The sequence below is a fragment of the Lissotriton helveticus genome, chromosome 3_1 (genome assembly GCF_964261635.1).
Source record: "Lissotriton helveticus chromosome 3_1, aLisHel1.1, whole genome shotgun sequence".
Lineage (NCBI taxonomy): Eukaryota > Metazoa > Chordata > Amphibia > Caudata > Salamandridae > Lissotriton > Lissotriton helveticus.
The window spans coordinates 352,124,322-352,148,272 of record NC_136061.1 but is presented as its reverse complement, the minus strand read 5'-3'; the positions used below and the strand labels follow the sequence as shown (position 1 = coordinate 352,148,272).

General features: G+C 45.7%; 1 protein-coding gene across 2 annotated transcripts in view; it reads right to left on the bottom strand.

Moving 5' to 3' along the window:
- EFCAB5 (EF-hand calcium binding domain 5) overlaps positions 1-23,951 on the bottom strand; it is a 335,299-nt gene that overhangs the window by 223,693 nt on the left and 87,655 nt on the right. For both annotated transcript variants that reach the window (XM_078680019.1, XM_078680020.1), the window contains exon 5: positions 11,566-11,636. In XM_078680019.1, coding sequence (XP_078536145.1) covers positions 11,566-11,636 — 71 coding nt within the window. The remainder of the gene's footprint in view (positions 1-11,565; positions 11,637-23,951) is intronic.

The window sequence follows — 23,951 nt, the reverse complement described above, 5'->3', positions numbered from 1 at the left end:
AGATTGACCACAAACTCTCCTGGTTCCTCCTCGCCACCAGGCTCTTTGCTGTTGCAGCCATCTTTAGTCTGTACTCTTGCAGAGCACCGACATGCTAAATCTATTACCTCAGAGCCTGTACTGGTGTATTTCTCGCCTCATTGTCTGGAGGACCGTCCAGTTTCAATTCTGCAGAGTCTGCCGTCTTCAAAGCAGCCGATTATCAGTCCATTTGTTGCTTCTACTGATAATCCTTCAGGACTGCACCCTCATCACATAGAACATGAACAATGGAGGTTTTATTATGACTGTTGCCATTTCCCCCTTTTTGTACCTTTTCACTAAACATTCTAGAATGGGTTTTGGGTGAGCAGGCGACCATGGAGAGGTTTGCCCCCAGGGAGTTTGGGACATGGTGCAGCCCGGGCTGCATCGGGCTTCTTTTGGGCTGCTTTTGAGCTGGGCTGTGTTGGGCTTTAAGCCATTATATACCCAGACATTTTATAAAGGCAATTACCGTTTTGCAGGTGACACGGTGGCCGTCAGTACCTAGTCAGGAAACTTTTTTCTGCATTTCTTGAGTAGAGGTACTGAAATTTAGCTATGGAGTATTTTCGCGTTCAAGAAGCCATTCGCCTGCATTCTGAGGAACGTCTCATGGTTTAGCTCACCCCAGACGCGTGGGTAATGGTGCGCCTGGCGAGGCATGCAGCAGGCGGTGTGGCATCAATAGAAAATTGAACAAGGGCTTTTCTAATTTTCGCAAGCGTGTATTGCGAAACATATCCAGAGCAGTGTGTATCCCTCTTTAAATACATGGACGTAATTTGCATGGCACACGTCACGTACGAAGGGTATGCATGGGCACATTATGACGAGGAGCTTAGGGCAATGGTGGCATGGGACACAGAGGCAAAGTGTGGTGAAATTGACACTGAAATGCCAGCAAACAATGGGGTCAGTTCAGTTTGGCAAGACAACATACACAGTGAGTGGGTTAATGTTGGTGTATCAGCCCTTTCAGCCCCGCCCCACCCAAGGGGTGTTGGGGACCGCAGCCAAGGCACGGGGGAACAATGGGACATGCTAAGACTTCAATAAAGACTTGTGCACTAGACTTCTGTAAGTTCCGGAACAAATCTTCAATATGTTCGGGAAGAAATTTGCTCGGGAAGACATATGGAGTGGGAGGAATGCACAGGATATACTGCCAGGACAGTAGAACCAATACCAAAGACGCTATAATGGACAACTGGGTAATCCAGCAGCTGGAAACAGGGGAGGACAGGGGCACATGGCAAAATGGACAAAGGCTCATATGTCAATTCAGGGTGACCGGCTTGACAATTGGTTGATGCAATTTCATGACAGACAGGACACAAAGTTGTTGAGCGACGGTTGCCAGGAGGAGTTTCGTTTGGGGTACAGGGGCCCCAGAATCACAAGATGGGCAGACAATTTGAAATCTGTGGCAACACATAAGCATGTTGTGAGGGAGAAGGTGGCAAAAGAAGTGAAGGATGGCAGAATGGAGGGACCATTTGGGCAATGGTCTATGCCCAATTTGATTGTGTCACCGATCGGGGTGGTGCTGAAAAAAGAATGGATGCAATTTCGAATAATACAGCACTTGTCATGGCCGGTAGGGAACTCGGTTAATGACTTTATTCCAGGTGAGGTTACGTCGGCATCACAGTCCTCAGTGGATGTGGCCGTGGCATTGGTAGAACAGATCGGAAGGGGGCACTCATGGAGAAGTGTGACATCAATCAATCAATCAATCAATGACATTTATAGAGGGCGCTACTCACCCGTGAGGGTCTCAAGGCGCTGCGGGGGGAGGGGGTACTGTTACTGCTCGAATAGCCAGGTTTTGAGGTGTTTCCTGATAGTGAGATGGTCCTGGGTCAATCGTAGGTGTGTGGGGAGGGAGTTCCATGTTTTGGCGGCCAGGTAGGAGAATGATCTTCCACCAGTGGTGGTTCTGCGAATCCGTGGGACGGTGGCGAGGGCGAGGTTGGTGGAGCGGAGCTGGCGGGCGGGGGTGTAGAATGAGAGGCGGTTGTTGAGGTATTCGAGGCCAATGTTGTGGAGCGCTTTGCGTGCGTGGGTGAGTTGTGCCAGTTCGTCTGGAGGATTTTTAGTTGCTAGGCATACAGTTTGAGGGACAATGGTACGCTGATAAGTCTTTATACATGGGCTGTGTGATAGCTTGTGCACTGTTTTAAGAGATTCAGCTCCTTCCTACAGTAGATTTTCACATAGCACATGGGGAAGTGGACTGTAACGCACTATCTGGATGATTTCTTTTTTGAGGGGCTGCCCGATTCTGCAGCCTGTCGATGGCAGTTGACAAGTTTTCAAGAGCTCGTGGGAGACATTCTGGTACCATTGGCTCTGGAAAAAACTATGGGCCAGCAACACTGCTTTCGTTTTGGGTATCGAACTGGATTCTGTATCGATGGAAGTATGCCTCCCAGTGGACAAGAAGGTGCAAATGCAACTGTTATTGGGCACAATGCTGGACAAACGAAAAGTAATGGTCATGTCTTGCTGGGACATTTGAACTTTGCGTGTAGAGTAGTCAGGACGGGTAGGACTTTCTGTAGGCACTTGGACATGTCCTTGGCAGGGCTGTCATTGCCCCATCATCACATGCATCTGTCTGCGGGCACAATGGAGGACTTGCGCATGTGACGCAGATTACTGGAAGATTTCATTGGGATACCAATGATCAGTCCAAAGGCATGTGAGTAGGACAAGCAGATGTACTCATATGCCTTTGGGGGGGATCAGGCTTGAGCTTTACTGGCACAGCAGGTGGTGCGCAGAAGAATGACCAGCAGCATGTATGCAGAGGGCTAAGAGCATTGCTTCTCTGGAATTCTTCTCATTAGTCGTGGTAGTGACTCTATGGGGGCAGGAGCTTGCTCACAGAAAGGTTTTACTCAGAGTAGATAATATGTCAGTTGTACATGTAGCGAACAGGCAGTCTGCGAGAGATGAACAGGAACTTAAGCTGCGGCGAGTTTTCGTCATGTGTTGTTTAAAGCATGATGCTGCCTTTAGAGCAATAATTGCAAACACAACAATGATGGACAGAATGTGGATCAATGTCACACATTCACCCCAGTCCAAAGATCTGGGCCCAAATCCATCGTTTTTCCACTCCACACCACCCTGGGTTAGACAATGGCGATATGCAAATCAGCGCTGACCCTGTGCCCCATGGGAACAGTCCAGTCCGAACTACAAAAGCCATGTCCTTCCCAGAACGGAAACAAGCATCCGAGGACCGGCCCGGTTTCGAGGTAACACCTCTCATCAGCCCGGCTAGCTTGATTCCAGTGGTGTGGAGTGCCTGGGACTCACGTCTGAGCATCCCCAGTACACTTAGAGCGGTAATTGCAAACACAACAATGATGGACAGAATGTGGATCAATGTCACACATTCACCCCAGTCCAAAGATCGGGGCCCAAATCCATCGTTTTTCCACTCCACACCACCCTGGGTTAGACAATGGCGATATGCAAATCAGCGCTGACCCTGTGCCCCATGGGAACAGTCCAGTCCGAACTACAAAAGCCATGTCCTTCCCAGAACGGAAACAAGCATCCGAGGACCGGCCCGGTTTCGAGGTAACACCTCTCATCAGCCCGGCTAGCTTGATTCCAGTGGTGTGGAGTGCCTGGGACTCACGTCTGAGCATCCCCAGTACACTTAGAGCGGTAATTGCAAACACAACAATGATGTACAGAATGTGGATCAATGTCACACATTCACCCCAGTCCAAAGATCTGGGCCCAAATCCATTGTTTTTCCACTCCACACCACCCTGGGTTAGACAATGGCGATATGCAAATCAGCGCTGACCCTGTGCCCCATGGGCACAGTTACCGCTCTAAGTGTACTGGGGATGCTCAGACGTGAGTCCCAGGCACTCCACACCACTGGAATCAAGCTAGCCGGGCTGATGAGAGGTGTTACCTCGAAACCGGGCCGGTCCTCGGATGCTTGTTTCCGTTCTGGGAAGGACATGGCTTTTGTAGTTCGGACTGGACTGTTCCCATGGGGCACAGGGTCAGCTGTGATTTGCATATCGCCATTGTCTAACCCAGGGTGGTGTGGAGTGGAAAAACGATGGATTTGGGCCCAGATCTTTGGACTGGGGTGAATGTGTGACATTGATCCACATTCTGTCCATCATTGTTGTGTTTGCAATTACCGCCTTCAGAGCAAAGCATGTGCCAGGGGTGGACAATGACACTTTGGACGCTTTGTCTCGTTCACAGTGGAAGAGGTTCCATGGGCTGGCCATGGAGGCAGACAAAGACACAACGATGATACCAGAAAACATGTGGAGCATAGGAGAGAGAGGATGCTGCAGTGGGTGGTAGGGTCGCTGACCCTATCCATCAGAAAAGTGTATGCTCTGGCCTGGAAAAAGTTTAAAGTGGGGGGGCAAAGGAGAGGTCACAGCAGTGGGGGTAGGGAAGTAGATGTAGTACATTACATCCTCACACTGTTTGGAAAAGGCTTTCAGTCACAATAGCGGGAAAGCTGGCAGGCATTGCCTTCACGTGCAAGCTTTTATGGGTCTATATGCCTTCGGCAAGGGAACGGGGAAGGAGAATGTTTGGGGGATGGTCTAGGCAAAGAGGGTGCTGCCTCGGCTTAGAAGGCATTTATCACAGCGGCTGTTAGGCAAAATGATAGCGATGCTCCCTGAGATATACAAGGAAAGGGGTTCTTTTTTTGACTGTCATATTCTGGATGTTTTTCGGGGCCTTACAGGTTTTTGAACTGCTGGGTAGAAAAGGTATTTCGGGGTTGGAATGGGTAGATGTGGAAGGCCAGGAGGGTGGGAAGAAATTGTGCATTCGGCAATCCAAGACAGATCAGAGGGTGCTGGGGAAGAGAGTGAGGCTTCAAGTTTTCCCAGCCAAGGGCGTGTGTCTGGTACAGTGGGGAACGAAGTGGTGGGCAGTTAGTGGGGCATCAAGGGGGGCATCAAGGAGGGAAGTCTTTTGTCACGTGGGCAGGGCCCAGGTGACTGCTCATCAGCTTCTGTGGGTCATGCGAAGAACATTGGAAAGCAGTGGGAAACCCCTGAGGTACTTCGGGACACATTGTTTTAGAATTGGTTTGGCCACGAGGCAGCTCGGAGGCGCTGGGTCAGGGAAAGGATTATGGCATTGGGGCTTTGGTCATCAGACTGCTTCCTGCAATATGTGCGCAGGGAACAGGAAGGAGGTTTATGAATGGCATCAATTCGGTATCTCACATTTCGTGTGCTGTTTTCGGGAGTGCTAGTTCCACTGTCTCAACACACCACAACTCCCAGAATGCAACAGATTGTTAAATAGAAATCCAGGACTGGAGCGTCGTATCATGGTGCCTTGTAGTCGTGTCTAGTAACTTTAAAATGTACACAACTTAAACCAGAGCAGGCAGTGGTGATAATTGATAAACAACTCCAAAACATATATAATGGGGAGGCAAAGAGTCGGAGGGTAAGGAATAAGTGTGCACGGCACAGTGCACGAAAGCGAAGTCGAGGAGGAACAACGAGGCTGAATTATGGCCATTTTTCTTTTCCGCATAACCGGCGCTCAGAATATCCTGAACCACAGTCACAGCCCTGTTCCCTAAATAGCCCGAGATGACATCCGGGGCAGCCACACATTCCAGGATGGGATACTGAAGCCTGCTGGGAAAAATCCAAAGTATTTTAAACCAAAACAAAAAAAAATGTCCAAAGAAAACAAGAACTTGTTTCTTCTTTCCTGTTCGTGCGATGCTTGGATTTTATTACGCATAGAGATACAGAGTACAGAGAAAGACACATACAGTGTCTTTACACTTGGTTGTGGTTTCCAAATTGTATTAATATTATGAAAAATCTCATGTTCTGCTGTGACTCGACCCAAAATGACACTCTTGCACGAAAAGTATACCTAAATGGAAATAAAAATGGCAAAAGAAAGATATCCTTAAAACATCTAGTACTTTTGAACTGGCGGCCATTATTTAAGAGCTGAGGTAGCAAAGGGGGGGGGGGGAGAGGCTGGGGTGGAAGCAGCAATATTTTTAGAACACTCTTGTTCAAGGAAAGTGTGGTGAACTCATGGAGCTGCCTCCAATAAATGTTGTGGAGAAAGAACGGTGGTGGCAATAAAAATGGCCAATGAAAGACCTTGAGGAGCTGCATTATTTGACAAGCGAGGCTAAAACTGGAGGCAAAACGTTCGAGCCAAGGTGCAGAGAGTAGGAAGGAAATACGAAACATCACAGGACTGATGGCCTTGTCCACTCTCAGATACTTAATATTAGAGACATTATGTAAGAACGAAGATCACTAGAATAGTGAAATGTGAAGACAAAAGTGAACTTGATGAGGTTTTGATTAATAAAAACATTCCATTTCTAACAATAATTATTCTTACATTATTATTATGCATGGGACGTGCCTGTCCACATTCCTACAACTATTACCCGGACTGTAATACACCGATATTGCTGAGAAACGTACGAGCTGCAGAATGAAATATTATCATGTGCCAAAAAAACAAAAATTACGTTTTTGTAAAAGTGCATTATTAACAAGCTATACGTGCAGAATTAGATCTATGAGTAGAGTTAGATTCAGGAATTGTGTGAGTGCCAGTTTTTTGTAGGGTTAGGTTTGTAGGTCTATGTTTAAGGTTAGATTTAGAGCAGGCTTAGAGTAAGGGTCAGGGTAAGGTTAGAATTTTGGTTGAGGTAAGAGCTGTGGTTTGGTTTAGAGCTGTGTTCAGGGTTATGGTTAGACTTGTAGTTATGGTCAGATTTATCGGCCTATGAACAAAGTTATCTTTAGGTTAACTTTAGAGTAAGGGTCAGCCTAAGGTTAAAATTGTGGTTGGGGTTAGATTTGCGGTTTGGTTTAGCGCTGGGTTCTGAGTTAGGGTTAAGCTTGCAGTTGTGGTTTGGGTTACAGCCATGGCTGTTTGAAGGGTTAGACTTATCAGTCTATGATTAAAGTTATATTTAGGTTAGCTTTAGAGTAAAGATCAGGCTAGGGTTAGATTTGCCGGTTAGATTAGAGCTGTGGTTTGGGTTAGACCTCCAGCTGTGGTTTGGGTTAGGGTTACAGCTAGGCTTGTTTGAAGGGTTAGACTGATCAGTCTATATTTAAAGTTATATTTAGGTTTGCTATAGTGTGAAGGTCAGTCTAAGGTTAGAGAATTAATTCGGGCTAGACCTCTGGTATAGCTTGTGGCTCTGGTTTAGGTCGGGTTACAATTTGAGATACTGCTATAGATTGAATTTGCATTTAGGATAAGGTGTTGGGTTTTTGCAAGGTGTTTTCCTAATTCTGATATTCGTTATAATGGGCTCTTCATAACAGCTAATTCAAAGCCAAACACACTTCTCATTTTTGGTTACTTATAACCACTTCTTCATGAATGCATTTCCTAATTTTCGCATTCTTCATTATCACACATCCTTTCTAGTGGCATCAAGAGGGTGAGGCTGGCTAGCCCTGGTTTAGACCAGATGTCTTTGCAATTCCATGAATTCTTTCTTGCCACACTAGATCAGAAACCCCACCAACCACCCCTCCTCGCCCTGCAACCTTAGCCCCCTTCCTTTTGTGTTTCAATTGCCCATATTTTAATTTGCCCTCATATGTTATTAGAAGGTTAAGGAATACCTTTCTGCTTGCACAAGGAATTTTGCCATCATAGACTAAGGGACATATTTATGAGAGGCTTGTGTTACGTTTGCACCAAGCAAAGTGATACATGTGTGACGCACACCTCTAAGTCAGATTTTTAAAGCCACTTTGCGTGGCTTTGTGTGGCTCCAAAAACACAGCGTAAATCCCATCATTGCGTTACTCTAACTTGGAAAGGTGTTCCATGGATGTTGCGTGAGTGTCCCCATACAACTCCCATGGTTTTTGGAGCATTTCCAGATTTACAAGACCATGTAAACCTTGGAATGTGACAAAAAGATATGTCTCACCAGGAGAGGCGTAACGAGGACGAATATCTGTATTTCTCCTTGTTACTTCCTCTTTCGAGAACACATAGAAAGAGGAATATGCCTCTCAGGCTTGTTTTTGTGCAGGAAGGTGCCCCAAAACAATCCTGCATGCAACGCAGGAACACTTGCACCATGTTGGAAGGGTGCCTGCATTGGCGCTAGGCAGTCCATTGTGCTCCAGCGCAAGGGACAAAGTCAGGAATGTGCCGTAAGCATTAAATATGGCGCATTCCTGCCCTTTCCCAGTTACGAAGTGCAGCAAGGTGACTTGCTGTGCTGCACCACTTTTCATATGCTTGCCCCTAAATCTGCTAGTATTGTCCAGCCTTCCTGGCACCGGACAGACGTGGTGTGTATACCACATGCAGCTTTCCATTTCAAAACCCAGACTGGACACCTGGCAACTCTCCTAATTTCCAAAAAAATCCATTCATTTAAGATATTTAAAGCAGAGCAGAAAGGGGGTTTTGATAGAGGTACATGTATGTTTTTGTTTCCCGTGGGGCTTTGGCATGGCTTTACTTGATGCAGGTTCATCAGAAACACCACATTATACATTTGTCTCATTTAGGGAGAGGAGCTAAATTGGGCACTGTACCCCCATGGTCCAGTTACAGTTTATGTGAAGTTGGTGTTGGGTTTTACCGCTAAATTTAGTAGTTTGTACAATAAGATACAAAAACGGCCTTATAACAGGCACACACATTTTCTGTGTGCTTAGAGGAAGGTAAAACGAGCAAAACCCTAAATATATGAGTACAATTCGCTGTCAGCTAGCAATAGGCAAGTGTGTAAAAAAGAAATCATTTGCGCCTTAGTTTTCTTTTAGCACGACCTCTAATAAAGGTCCTGGTGAATTTTTGTGATGTTCAGAGATGGATCCATGTCACTCGTATTATCATAATTAACTGCTGCAGCACCCCTAAGGAATGTATATGTCCATACCTGTAAGAATGGAGTCTGACTCCAGTTAAGTGTATCCAGTTAAGTATATCTGACCATATTTATAATGAGGAGAAATGGGAATTCCATTGGGGTGTTTGGGGCATACTTAGGAGGAAGAAGTGAGACATCATTAAATTGAATGGTGTCCTAAACATAAAGGGAATGAGAAACCATTGAAACGTATGCGACTGTGTGACTCTACCGAAGCTTCTGCTGGCAGTGATGTGATGAATGAGGGCAACTCCACTAAAACATATGTCACCAAGCTGAACATGTAACAAATGAGTGCGACTCCATAACGTGTGAGGTCACAGTGGCCAAAGAGTGGGCTTCAATCAAAGTATGTGGGTGAATTATAACAAAAAAGGAAGACTCCATTAAAGTATCCAAGGCCATACAATGCACATGCCAAAGAATGGGAATGAAACAAGGCGCATATGGATTATGTATACACAAAAGATGCGTCCATTTCAAGGGAGGTGAAATTCCTTCGAAGTGCGTCAGGCCAGTGAAGTGATGACTTAAGAATACTCTACTGAACTGCAGAAGACAACGGCTGTGCAAAGGCATGCGTCTACAGTGGAGCGTAGAAAATGTTGGATTTGTGGCCTTAAAAAGCTGTTACAAATGGATTAAGTGAGTTACATATTTTTGGGTGATTCGATTGTTCTGCTGGTTCTTAAAAACATTATATTAATTTGGTAAAATATTAATTGTTTTATAAAATTAGTTTTATACAAGCCAGTTTATAAATAATGGCCCATGACAGAACTTCTCTTTGTACTGTTGAAAACATAATGCGCAGATTGCATTCTCGGTAATTATATTGATTATGTTTTGCCTTTAAACACAATGTTGTTGGAATGTATTTTACACTGTACTGCACACAGAGTGTGCCATGAAACATTTCACCTATGAATTTCGATCAGATTGTTTAAACTGGTAATTCCAATTGATTCTGAGAGCAGTTGAAGTATATCTTGCCAGAACAAGCACCACATAATTTGCTAACCAAGGAATGACTTAAGATATTTAGATGGCACCTTCACAATAAAGAAATTCTGAAATATAAATAGTTCACACATTAACTTAAAATGTGAGCACAGTCCAACTTTGGGATAACATTTATCTTTGCTTACTACCTCTGGTGTGGGGGTAATGGAATGTTGACACTACAAAGGTTTGACCATAGGTGTTAGACGGAGGGTTGCTGGGGGTGAGGGGTCCTGCAGCCATACTGGAGTTCAGAAGGTGAAGAAGCAATAACGAAGCATTTAAATTTAATTTTTATCTTGTCCCAGAGGTCAAATGTTAGGCCCTGTCTTCTTAGAAAATGCTGCTTATTCTTTTAACACAGTGGTTGGTGTTTATGTTACTTTCTTTGACTGCAAAATGAGAGAATGTTGTATTGTGAACTATGTGACAATTTTGCTGAATGTCAAAGCAAAGGTAACGGAATGTTATTTTTTTCTAACACACAACAAAATAAACTGTCCAATTATTTAAAAATATATCATCAGCTCAGAAGGCATAAAGGAAGCACTTTCTTTTATAGCTCTAAAGCGTATTGGAAACAAATATTGTAATAGGACCAAAACAAATCAAGACACTTACTTGGTGAACACACAAGTTCCGCACATTATCATTTGTACGCTTTATAGCAGTGGTGGCTCCAGCATTTGAGCAGAAGAGCGTCGCCCCACAAGACCCAGAGCTGAAAAATAAAACTGTAATGAAGTTTATTTATTACCGTTTTATTTTTCAGCATCTGACCCATCCTGAGCTAAGTGTCAGGACGGTCAGCACTGCAGAGTGGCAGCAGCACAGAGCTGTGTGCTTTAAAATGCGGATGTCTGTTTGGCCGGCCCTCTTGCGACGGACAGCCAGACATGCATATTTTAAAGTTCTCTAACCTAGCTGTCTTACACAGCTGGGTTAGAGAAAGAACAGGCCTCCAGTGCTCTTAGGAGCGCTGAGAGAGGCTGCTCTATCCAATCCTGGTGCTGCTTTCATGCTATGAGAGCAGTGCCAAAATTGGGTTGTGCATTTTCCTGTATCAGGAGCTTTCTGGAAAACACTGGAGGGAGGAGGGAGGAGGATGTTGCGCTAGGAAGGTAAGTGAATTTTTTGTATGTGCCCCCGTCCACCACACTCGGTACAAGCCAGCCGTCGCTGCCATATAGTTTAATCAGAAACCTACATGTCAGTGCAAATTCAGTGGACATTTCAATGGAAAATGTGCTGTCTGTAATTGACAATGTGCTACCAAACCGTTCCTTAGTAGATTATTTATGACAGTGTGCTCCAAAATGCACCTCTGCCTGCATACCACACTCTTACCATTCGCTGCTGAATGTGCCCAGCTCATTTGCCACACTTGTTGTTTGTATGATGCTTGAGTGTTCCACAATCTCTATGGCTGCAGTGACATGACATTGATGGCGGGCAGCCCCACTCTGAAAATGGTTCCAGCACTTCTCAAAATTGTAAGGGTTGCATTGAGACAGCATATTGCAGCTGGTCCACATTTGCCTCATAAGATCAGCAATGTTTAGACAGAGAAAATCATATTCAACCGGATTTTGAATATTTTCACCCTAATGTCTTACCTCAACAAACTCGTCTGCGTTCAGCTTGTGGTCCAGAGTTTCCTCGGTTGGCAGGTCTTTACTGTAGACCACTAGCGAGAGAAAGAACAACATCATGACTCAGGAGCAGCAAATCTCATTAAAGTGTGTCCAACGTAGGTCCAGAGGTTATGACCCATGCCACATTTTCAGGAGACCCACTGACTATGTAAATTAGATCCATTTACAGTCAAATGTACATTCATCTTACATATTTATATCATGAAAAACTGACATGAATCTGGCTCTCGCAGCCCTACAATGAACCTGCCCCTCCACCACCTCTGTAATAAAAGTGTGAAATAAGGATCCACCTGTGAGACCTCTTCCCCACTATCTTTAATTGGTGCTGAGGTCCTGTGACCCCACTCTCTATTTGAGGGTTCTGTGGGTGTCCCTCCTAGAAACAAATAGTAGCTCTGGAGGTTGAGCACCTTCTGCACGGACGTATTTGGGACCTGCGGATCACAGGTTTTAATTCCAGCTATCTTGAGTCAGCATTCCATCCTATTGAGATTGTTAAAATGAGTACCATTGAGTAAGGTAATAATTATCATCTAAGCACCAAAAACAAATTGCTGTAGAGTGCATTGAGTAAATGGTCAATGTCATCATAAACATGTATTGGCGGCCCTCCACTACTGCATAGCTCCATCTTTTGACAGAATACACTAAGAAACACCTGCTTATTGGTTTGTGCCAGATGCAAGGCCCCGCTTTTGGAATTCAATACAGACACGGATAGATCTGTGAGCTCAAAATAATTATTTATTCTTGTGCCCTGAATGGTTAGTGGAAGATGGGGTTCTGTGGGGAAAATAGGAAATAGGAACCAGTTGGAATCACAGAGAGGTTGCCATTTTTCCAAAAGGTCTTATTGTACGTACGATACACAGAACAGTCTGCATGCCACTAGGCCCTCTCAGCTACTATCTTCACAGGAAGGGTACTTTGAAAGTTGGCAATAGCTCTATTGGTGTCTAGGTAATAAGTCATGTATATATTTAGGGAATCATAATAAGAAGCTGGGAAACCTATGTGATGTTCCCATCCCTGATGATAACGATACCACTGAGATTAGTAACGCCATGAAGTGGGAATACTGTGGAAAACCTCAGCGTCACCTGAGAAATCAGGAATTACAAGAGGGGTTATTCTTTCTTCACCCCGTTCCCCCAGTACTTTCCAATTTTAGGTGGGCTTGCCGCCCAGACATTTCAGCACATTTTTGCAGCTGAAAATTCAAGGCAGGAAATTCAGAAGGCGAATGAGTAATAAAAAAAAGTTCACATGATAGACTATACCTTCTGACAAATTGCTGCTTATTTGGAAACTAGTGTTTACTTTTATTTTTCTGACTGCAAAGTGAGAGGATTTTGTCAAAGTGGTCTAATTGACAATCCTTGTGGGTTACAGGATGTGGGAGGAAAGCTGTAGGATGTCAGTTTTCTTCTAGCACACAACATTTAAATATCTGTAAATGAACTATGCACATATTTCAAAATAAATTAGCAATTGGGAAAGCACAAATTAACCAATTTTTATTTGCAATTCTGAAGTGTGATGCAAACAAAGATATTAATAGGACGAACACAAATCAAGAACCTTTAATTGGTGATGCAAAAATGTTAAATATATGCCAAAACCCGACTTCCACACATTATCGATTGTGGTATGTAGTTATACCTGTAAAAACCTTACCACTCTTCTGCTGAATGGGCATGGCACACTTGCTACACTTGTTTTTGTGTGGCACTTAGGTTTTTCACAATCCCTATGACTTCAGTGATATAACATTAATGGCAGCACCCCCACTCTGAGAATTGTTCCAGCACCACTGCCAAAGGCAGGGCTGCGCATTGTGGAGTCCAGCCCGACCAAGCCCAGCTCCCATCCCAACAGAGTCTTGAGAGGCAGGGCCCAGACTCGGGCACGCCGCCACTATGGCGGTCGCGCCTGTCCCCTGCATCTATGGGAGGCGGGTGGCGCCGTGCACGGTAGTGACGCGGCGCCCCGGGCCTCCGCTGGGTCCACTGGCGATTGGCTGATGGCACGCGTGAACCGGAAGCGCTTATTAGTGCTTCCGGTTCACGCGCTCGGGTAAACTCAGGCAAGCTGGTTGGGACTGGCTTGCCCACCGCACCAGGGTATAAGAGGCAAGCACACCTCTAACCAATGCACAAGGAACCGGGAAACCGAACCAGCAATATGTGCTAACTGCACAGGACCACACCCAGCAAGCTATCGCGGCTGTCCCTACCTGCAGAAGGCAAAGATGGATGGACCACGCAAACTCCCCCAACCACAAAAGACTTCCCTACACTAAACAGCAACAGACCAGGGACAAAGGAAGACTTACAAATCCGCTTTAGCACACAGGATCCAAACTGGCAATCCAACCAACAGCCATAGCAACGCGCGCTTGGATGGAAGAACATACGCAGAAGCAACAGGACCCAAACAGGACAGCCCACCACCAACAACTGCCCCAGCACCATCCTGTGAAATAGGCTTAGCCATCAACTGGCAGGAACTCATTGCGAAAACAGCTGCCGACATGAAAATCTACCCTGTGGTGACAATGGTGGCGAATCTCATTGCCGGACTTTTCCACGGTGAAGAAAACACCCAAATGGCAGCAAAATCTAAAGGAAACTCCCTGTTCTTGCTAACAGCATTCAGAAGGAAACTGCAGAACTCCTGCAACTGATGGTAACCATGGATGTGAGTATAGCGCTTATCTCCGAAACCCATCTCCAAGGAAGCCAGAAGCTCAACATAGCAAACCACAGGGTGTACCGCACAGTTCGCACCACCGGACCCAAGGGCGGAGGAACAGCGGTGGTTGTCAGTACAAAAGTGAAGCACCACGACATCTCACTACCACCAGTGGGGAGTATTGAAGCAACTGGCATACAGATCCAAATATCTGCAGGCCCTCTACAGCTGATTGCTGCCTACTCACCCCCAGGCAAGCTAAGCCCAAAGGACTTGGATGCTTTACTGGACCCCAGCATCCCAACGTTAATTGGAGGGGACCTTAATGCCAAGCACCAGTGCTGGGACTCTCGCACGGTAAACAGCAAAGGACACGCTCTACTTGCCCACTCAAAAAAGGAGGATTTTGTAGTGGCTGGCCCGACTCAACCAACACATTATTCAGGCTCTGCACTGCATAAACCAGATGTTCTGGACATCGTCATCATGAAGAATCTCTCCCAGTCTATGGAGCTTGAAACCTTAATAGCACTGACGTCCGACCACAACCCAGTGCTGATCACAGTTGGAGACATACTTGAAGACCAGCATCAGGGCACCAGGCACAACTTCAAACAGGTGGACTGGAGCCTATACAAGAGAAGCCTGGAGGAGACACTGGTCCCTGGCCCCCTACGCTGCATTGAAGACATTAACCAGGCGGTTCACCACTTCACAGCTGCAGTCCACACTGCTATTGAGCGCAGCGTTCCCGAGCAGAAACTTCAACGATGCTCTATCTACGACCTCCTGAAGGGCATCAAGCAGTCGATAGCTGACAAGAAAAGAGCCCGGAGAGAGTGGCAAAGGAATCGCACCCCGACCTGCTGAAGAAGTACAATGAGCTGACAAGACAGCTGTAGATGCAAATAAGCCAGCACCGAGGTGAAAAATGGGAAGCAGCTACAGCTAACTTGAAGGACACAGACAACTCTCTCTGGAGAATGACCCGACGCTTGACTGGGAAGAAGGAACCAAACCCACCGATACAAGGGAAGACTCACTTGGCATGCAGCAACAGGGACAAGGCTGAGCTCTTCGCTGACACACTGGAGGCATCCTTCAGGCCTAACCAGGCAAGCAAACTGGCAGCAGAAGTCAAGCAAGAGGTCGCTAAGCACCACCCGGAGCACCCACCATAAACAGAAGCGGCAATCATTGAGGAATGCTCAATGGGCGAATTATTGGCCTGGTAAAGACACTAAAAAACAGCAAGGCACCGGGAAAGCACAGAATAGCCAACCAAGCCTTCAAGATGCTCCCAGATACGGCAGTGGATCCTATTGCTGAGATATTCAACGCGTGTATGCAGCACCAGTATTTCCCTAACGCCTGGAAAGAAGCAAGAGTCCTCGTATTCTCCAAGTCTGGGAAATCACTACGAGATCCTGCAAATTACTGCCCCATATATCTGCTATCTGGCTATCAAAGCTCTTCGAAAAAGTTATCCTTGCCCGCCTCGTGGACTTTGCGACAAGCGAAAACCTCCTCGCCAAAGAACAGTTTGGGTTCCGGAAAGACCACTCAACCAATCACCAATTCCTCAGAGTTGTGGACATCATTAGCCATGGATTCAACATCAACAAGTCTACTGGAGTAGTCTTTCTGGATGTAGCCAAAGCATTCGACCGAGTATGGCCTGAGGGACTGCTTTACAAACTTATCAAGCTCAAGTTTCCAAGCTACCTGGTTAAGCTGCTGTCTAGCAAGTTGTCAAAGCAGACCTTTCATGTGGCGGTACAAGAAGAATGCTCAACGCCACGCCCAATTTGTGCTGGAGTACCTCAGGGATCAATCCTAGTACCATTCCTCTTTAGCATATTCACAAACGACATCCCCACAGACCAAAAGAAGACTGATCTTGCCCTTTACGCCGATGATGTTGCAGTCCTCTCCCAATCCTTTAGCTACAAGGAAGTGGCTTAAGAACCTTGAGACATCGCTCTGCAGACTCTCCAAATGGTACAGTGACTGGCAGATCACCCTGAACACAAGAAAAAACCCCAGCAACATTATTCTCAGGAAGGTGAACAGGAAACACCCACATATCCTCCTCAATGGGGATGAGATCAAATGGGAAAACAGCAGATCCTACCTGGGGTGACTCTGGACTCTAAACTCAGATGGAGAAACCACATAGAAAAGACCTGCCAGAAAGCAGCAACAAAACAGGCTGCATTATACCCACTCCTGAAGACCAAATCGATGGCCATGCAGAGCAAGGTGCGAGCAATCACCACAATAATTCGACCAACCATGACGTACGCCTCACCAGTTTGGAGTGGCTGCCGCCCGCAGCATCGGAAAGACCTACAGAGACTACAGAGCAAGGCCTTATGGATTGCAGCAGGTGCTCCTATCTTCACAAGAACAGCAGACCTCCATAGAGACCTAGGCGTTGAGATGTTGGACGACCATCTCGGCAAACTCAACAGGACATTCTACAAAGGATTGGATCAAAAAGAAAACCCACTGATCAGGAAACTTGCAGACATTTCTACAAACCCATTTGACCGCTACCCGCGACCCATCGAAGCGCTAACCTTGTGAAAGTGAAACTGCAACCCAGCATCCAAAACTCATCACTGCCTGACGGCAACCCCCTGGCAGGCACCCAAAACTCATCACTGTCAGAAGGCAACCGCTGCGGCAGCCATCAAAAACTCATCACCGCCAGAAGACATTTGACAGACGAAAACAAGACTCTGCGATAAAAAGTTGCTGACACTTCTGCAAACCAAATTGCCCGCAACACATGGCCTATCACATCGCTGACCTTGTGATACAACCTCAACTGTGACAAAGCATCACACATCAAGAAGACAACCTAAACAGCGACTAAAAAACTCGAAATGAATGTGGAGTAATGAGGTTACCGCCTCGGTATCCAAAAAACTCACCACTGTCAGAAGGCATCTGGCAGACAAAAACAAGACACAGACTGAGGACGACCTCTCATTCACCGCTCCCCAGCCTGGGGGAACAAACCTAGCACGATGGGTGGGTCCCGGCCTCCGGCGGAGGCCCTAACTATTCTTTTTCCTTTGTTTACCTGCAGGTTTCTGGACTAAAAGGACAGGGCGGTCTCCAAAGGTGTTGTTACCCTCGGAAATTCCAGGGATTTTGGGCACCTTTCGATGGCGGCTGTTTTCCTATGCTTCCTGCGCGTGCTGTCGGTGACCCCAGGAACGGTGTCGTGCTCAATACAGTGTGGTGCTTGAATTGTTTGCCTTGGAGGTAAAAAGAGGGGGGGGGAGGTTTGAGCCCCAGGAGAACCGGGAGGGGCCCACCCCCAAGGGTTGAGGGTGAAGAGGAGGGGGACTTTAGGCAAGTTCCAGGCCATATCAGTGGCGTGGGAAAGAGAAGAGAGAGGAGCACCCCCATCCCAGCTCGGTGGAGTGATGCGAAAACTGCTCTCCTTGAAATGCTGCCCGGCCTGTGGCAGCAAAGCTCGGCTGCTGAATGGGAGGAAAGCTGCTGAGGTGCGAGCTGAAGAGTCCTCCCGCCACAGGTGGCGCTCGCGCGCAGCCCTTTGTCTCACAAGTACAGCAGGCGCTCATCCTGCCAGTTACTGGTGGGCGCGAGCGCCTGGATGCTGCCGGAATAACACCTGCTGTAGCACTGGAGCAGAGGTCTGCTGGATGTTCTGCCGTTTAGATTACTTTCGGTGCAGGTAGGCTAGCTATTTATGGGGCCTCAGGGTGTGCCTGAAAAAGACGCCATTTGCTCAGAAAAGACGAGACAAACCTCAAAGCTGATGTCTGTAAGCCGGCGAAACCTGATCCCTGCGTTGCTGAGATAGTTACGAAGTTTGACTTCTCAGAAGGCAAAGAGAAACCCAAGTGAAACGCATACAAGCACGTGTGAAAAGCCAATAAAAAACATTTTACTTCTTGCTTTGATGCAATATATTTAATGACAAATCCGTCCAGATTTGCTATTTCGATGCTGATAAAGACATTTGTTAAATAAAAAAATACTAAATGTTCCAAGGTAGTGCCTCTTATGAGAAGCGAGTGCAAACCGAAAGCCACCTTTTAAAAATATTAATTGTCAAACTTAATTTGCTTGTCTTTTTAATTCAGTATCAGTAACACTGCAGTAGTTTACCTTTATGCAGACTTTGACAGATGAAGGATATGAGGATGTTGGTGCATAGCAGGAGAAGGCCTGTTGTCTTGTTTTTTCTTTTTTCCCACCTCTTTGTCTCACCCCATTGGTGTCGTGGCTACGGGTGTGCCAAGAGCCACCAGAGATGGTGGGTGCTTGTCAGCCTCATAGGTAGGGATGTTGGTTGCGATTGCTCTGTAGATGATTTCACTGGTTTTGAAGTTGGTGAGGCAGCCAGTGTAGTTCAGTTGAGATGGGGTGGTGTGGTCCTATATCTTCTGGCTCCTGATGAGGCATGCTGCTGTGTGTTGGATAATCCAAGACACTTGGCACAGTGAAGAACTGTGTGAGCGTGGATATAACGAAGATCAGTTTTTTGTGTGCACTAACAAGACCAGAGGACGTCTGTGAAATATCAAAGAGTGAATCAAGACACGATAAAGAACACTGTGAGTCAGGACAAGAAGGATTCTGGATTTTGATTAAAGCAGTTTCAGTCTTCATTAGGAGATAGACAGAGGGAATTTGAGTCATATCATTGTTGCAGGAATTCCAGCTATAGTCAAGAGTAGAGTGAGTGTGTACCAAATCAAGTACTAAGTGAGTCTGTGCACTGTAAAGCACTTCTACCATGGGTACTATTAGGGTCTAAATATTCTCAAGAGCTGTAGAACTGCGTTTAAGAGCTAGATGACTTCGAGTATTATAAAGGATAGAGATAGTCCAGGTGAAATCTAAAGCTGATCTGTTCTGGAAAATATAAAAAACTGAGGGCCTGATGTAGAGTTTGGTGGATAGGATACAACACACATTTGCCATTCTCATTCACCCCCTCGCTCAGTAACATGAGAGGTGCTCTGTTTTACTGACCTTAGTCAACACCCCCACTCTGCATCGTTCCAGCACTACTGCAGAGTCTAGACCAGTGTATGGCCCAGACCAGACTATTAAAGACCAGTTCTGCATTGAGTCCAGTACTGTCCAATCCTGAGCCCAGCGAAGCATAGCCCTCTTCATCACAGCCCAGCACAGCCGAACCCGCCTTTCATCTGCGAGTCCTACCCATAACCATGCCCAGACCACAGATCAGCACTATTCTTGGGAAAATAATTCACTGCAATATAGGTCATCATGGTAGAAGTGTCTGAATGTTGTATCATATTGCATTACAGAATTTAAATAGAGCTTCCTACCCATGTCAAGGATCCTAAGGCTCCCAACTTCATTGGGTTTCTGGGAGGCCCATTCATACAGCAAGGTTGAAAGGGTGTGGTGATTCATATGAACCAACATGTGAAGTGTTGAGTGTGGTGAGTGAAGATCGGGGATGTGTAATAACCACTGTTTGGAGAACTTGTGGTTGTGCTTAATCATGAGCTATTGCAGAAAATTATGATTATGGAAGAAGTTGCACACACTTATGTCAATGGAACAAGCAAGGTTTTTCATGCCATCTGAAATTTGAGGTAGTTGGCACGTATTCTTATTGTTACGGGATTCAAGTTCCAGGCCTGGGCTGTCTGGAATGAGCAAGGTTTTGCGAGTGCAAGTCTTTTTGAAAAAAGAGATGGTAAAGAGAGGCACCGACCCTAAACGCAATGGTTTAGTTTGGCAGTAAGTGTGAACAGTGGTGTAACAAAATGTGAGGGGGCTTCCTGCGATATATTCTGAAGGGGCCTCTCACACTCACTTCAGTAGGGCTGAGGGGGGCCCCTCCAGTATGGGTAAGCCTATCCCACCCCCCACACCATGGGGGCCTCAGGGGTCTTTGTTACGCCCTGTGTGTGGAGTTTATTTTGAAGGAAGAATGGTCCAGTGCTAAGGATGGTTCGATGTGTGATGCGCATTGCTTTGAAGGTGATATATCTTTCCTCAGGCAGTTAGTGCACAGAATGTATGATTGGTGAGCTGTGTGTTTGGAAATAAAGGCAAAGGAGTTGCCTGGCATCTGTATTCTCTGCAGACTTTGAAGGAGGTTGAAAGGGGCTGTAAGTTATAGCGTGCCTTCATAGTCGCAATATGAAAGCACTAAAGCGATGGTGACTTGAATGAGGGATTCCTAGCTAAAAGAATGCAGATTGCTTTTTCAAACTTTAGAATGATTTGTGTTTAATTAGTAGTGTAGTAGCAGTTGAGGCTGAAGAAGGAAAAGAGGTGAGGAACAGCCCTGAGGTACACAGGGGTGTGGAATTTAATAAAATATATACTTGTCCATTGGGCAGGTTGCTTCATAAATCTACTTGTCCTGTAACAAAATCCACTTGTCCCTTCAGCGTCATGTAGTGCGGCAACAAATTATGGCAGCAATCTCATTATATAAGAGCTCTAATATAGCATCTCTGATTATGCCAGGGCTCATACCATAGTAGTGGTTCAATACTTGCAATCCCTTTATATTGCAACGTTTCCACAGATCTTCATACTGGGGCTGAAGGTAGTGATAAGCAATAGTTCCAGTGTTAGAACGCCCTCTTGAATCTGTGCAAACCTACTAACTTGCATGTTTTAAGGGTTTTCATCAACTCTTCTCTAATATTTTCCCATACTGAGAAATGTTGGAAATTTACTCCTGGCAATGGCAAATGTAAACCTTCTTTCAGAGTTGGGAATAAAAGTGCTTGGAGGGAAAGTGAACTTGCAAACACTCAGATTTTCCCGTGAGCAAACATACACATGCATATTTGCTCATGCTAAAATGCATTTACAAATATTTCCTAGGGTACTATTTCTTGTCCTATTTCTATTAATTTTTGGGAATTCATGAAAGCCGTATAGCTGCACATAATGCAAGGGCATATACCATGGGTGCACCTTTGAGACTTTCTTTAATAATTGGGACCCTAATTTGGTCTGGCATTGACCATTACCTTTTGCGTATATTAAAATTCTGTCTCTCTCTGTATTTGCTGGCTTCACTGTGAGTGACAGCATTCTGCTCTTTCACAAGGAGCATATCGGCACACAAAGTAGTTTTGTTCAATGGCAGTAACTACTGTGGCAGTGTATTTTTTTTTAGACCAAAAACAATTTTTGCTTTTGCCAATGTATGTTAAAATGGCGAGGGCCCAGCAGCTCCCACACCAATAAGGTTTTACAAAAACCATGTCAAAAGTCACACATTGACAAAACTAAAAAACTTACCACCAATTTTAGACCTACTGGCTTTGCCAATGCTTGTTTATTTTTGTTTCCCATAATCTTATTGAAACTGGTTAAACTGATTTTCCATTATGAATACTTTTGGGAAATACTAGTATACATCAACACATTTTACTAAAGGATGCTGCAAAGAAATGGTACTCTAAATTTTACAGTAGTTTAATGAAAAGAAAAAAATTCCTGCATTTTATTTTGAAAGCAAAGAATCATCAATCATGCTTTCAAGCTTCTGCAAATATCTGTATCAAATTAGAGACCATTCTGGGAGCATTATAAAGTAGCCTCATGTTGCTAAACTTTGAAAACGTGTGCACACATTTTTATACTGGATCCATGTCAGAAGTGCAGTCAGAGGTTACAGCATTTACTTAGAGCACTCACCCTAATAATAACGTCTTCCAATTAATGAACCATAAATACAAGTTTCAACAGCATTAACATATGGACAAAAATATGACCTTAACTGCAGTCAGTGCCCTTTCCTGATCCATAATGTGGTACTGCAAACTGGCAGCCAAATGGTTTGTGCTGCATGGGATTGGGCCTACTTGTCCCAAGGACAAAATTCACATGAAAACTTGTTGCCCTTGACCTCAAACAATATGTCCTAGGCGAATTCTACACCCCTGACGGTACATATTGAAGAGGAGTGAGAGGATGACAGAGCCTTGAGGGACACCGGCTGTTGAGGGGAATGACTTTAGGATGAATGGAGGGAATGATTTAAAATGACATCAGTCTTTGAGGTTAGAAGTGAAGAACAGTGTCAAATGCTCCGATGTTGTCAAGGTTCTGTTGCAAGGTATGGTGATGAATCAAGTTTGGTCATCTGAGAAAAGTTTGTTTCCTTCAATGAATGCTGATATTGGCTGATCGGTACAAAAGGGGGTGGTGATGGACGGAGCATCTGAACCAATCAAACACTAACACCCAGTCAAAAGATCTGGGTTTAATCCATCACAATTCTCTCGCCTACTCTGCCACCCCAGTTCAGACATGGCCATATGCAAATCAGTCTGACCCTGTGCCTCATGGGAACAGTCCAGCCCGAACTGCCAAGCCATGCCTTCCCTGGACCGGAAACAAGCTTCCTAGGACCGGTTTCTGGCACTTCAGCCGTCTTCAGCCAGGCTTGCTTGAATCCAGTGGCAAAGTGAGCAAGGGACTCACGTCTGAGCATACCCTGCCAACTTATGGCGAACAAAGCGGTACAAAAGGGGGTGGTGATGGACGGAGCATCTGAACCAATCAAACACTCACACCCAGTCAAAAGATCTGGGTTTAATCCATCACCGTTCTTTAGCCCACTCTGCCACCACAGTTCAGACATGGCCATATGCAAATCAGTCTGACCCTGTGCCTCATGGGAACAGTCCAGCCCGAACTGCCAAGCCATGCCTTCCCTGGACCGGAAACAAGCTTCCTAGGACCGGTTTCTGGAATTTCAGCAGTCTTCAGCCAGGCTTGCTTGAATCCAGTGGCAAAGTGAGCAAGGGACTCACGTCTGAGCATACCCTGCCAACTTATGGCAAACAAAGCGGTACAAAAGGGGGTGGTGATGGACGGAGCATCTGAACCAATCAAACACTTACACCCAGTCAAAAGATCTGGGTTTAATCCATCACCGTTCTTTAGCCCACTCTGCCACCCCAGTTCAGACATGGCCATATGCAAATCAGTCTGACCCTGTGCCTCATGGGAACAGTCCAGCCCGAACTGCCAAGCCATGCCTTCCCTGGACCGGAAACAAGCTTCCTAGGACCGGTTTCTGGCATTTTAGCCGTCTTCAGCCAGGCTTGCTTGAATCCAGTGGCAAAGTGAGCAAGGGACTCACGTCTGAGCAAACCCTGCCAACTTATGGCAAACAAAGCGGTACAAAAGGGGGTGGTGATGGACGGAGAATCTGAACCAATCAAACACTCACACCCACCATTGGCTGATGGCAGGTCTTTTCATAAGTTTTGGTCATTAAGAAGAAGGTTCTGTTGGGCCCCAACACCAAGGAGTGGTTAATGACAGCTCTGGCCCTTGCATGGTTGTTGGAAGTTGATCTTGGGGGATTAGTCTGCTTGAGAACCAGCTGAGCCACAATGTGTTATGAGCAGTGGAGTAGCAAGGTCTGGTGGCTCCCAGTGTGGAAAATTTCTTGTCACCCCCGCTTGACAAAATGGGAAAAATATGTGTTTAAAACACATATTTTTGCCATTTTGTCAAGCCGGGGTGACAAGTGTCATCACTGAGGGGGTGACAAAATGGGAAAATCATGTGTTTAAAACACATATTTTTGCCATTTTGACCCCCCCCCCCTCCCCCCACCCTCAATGATGATACTTGAGGCGGTC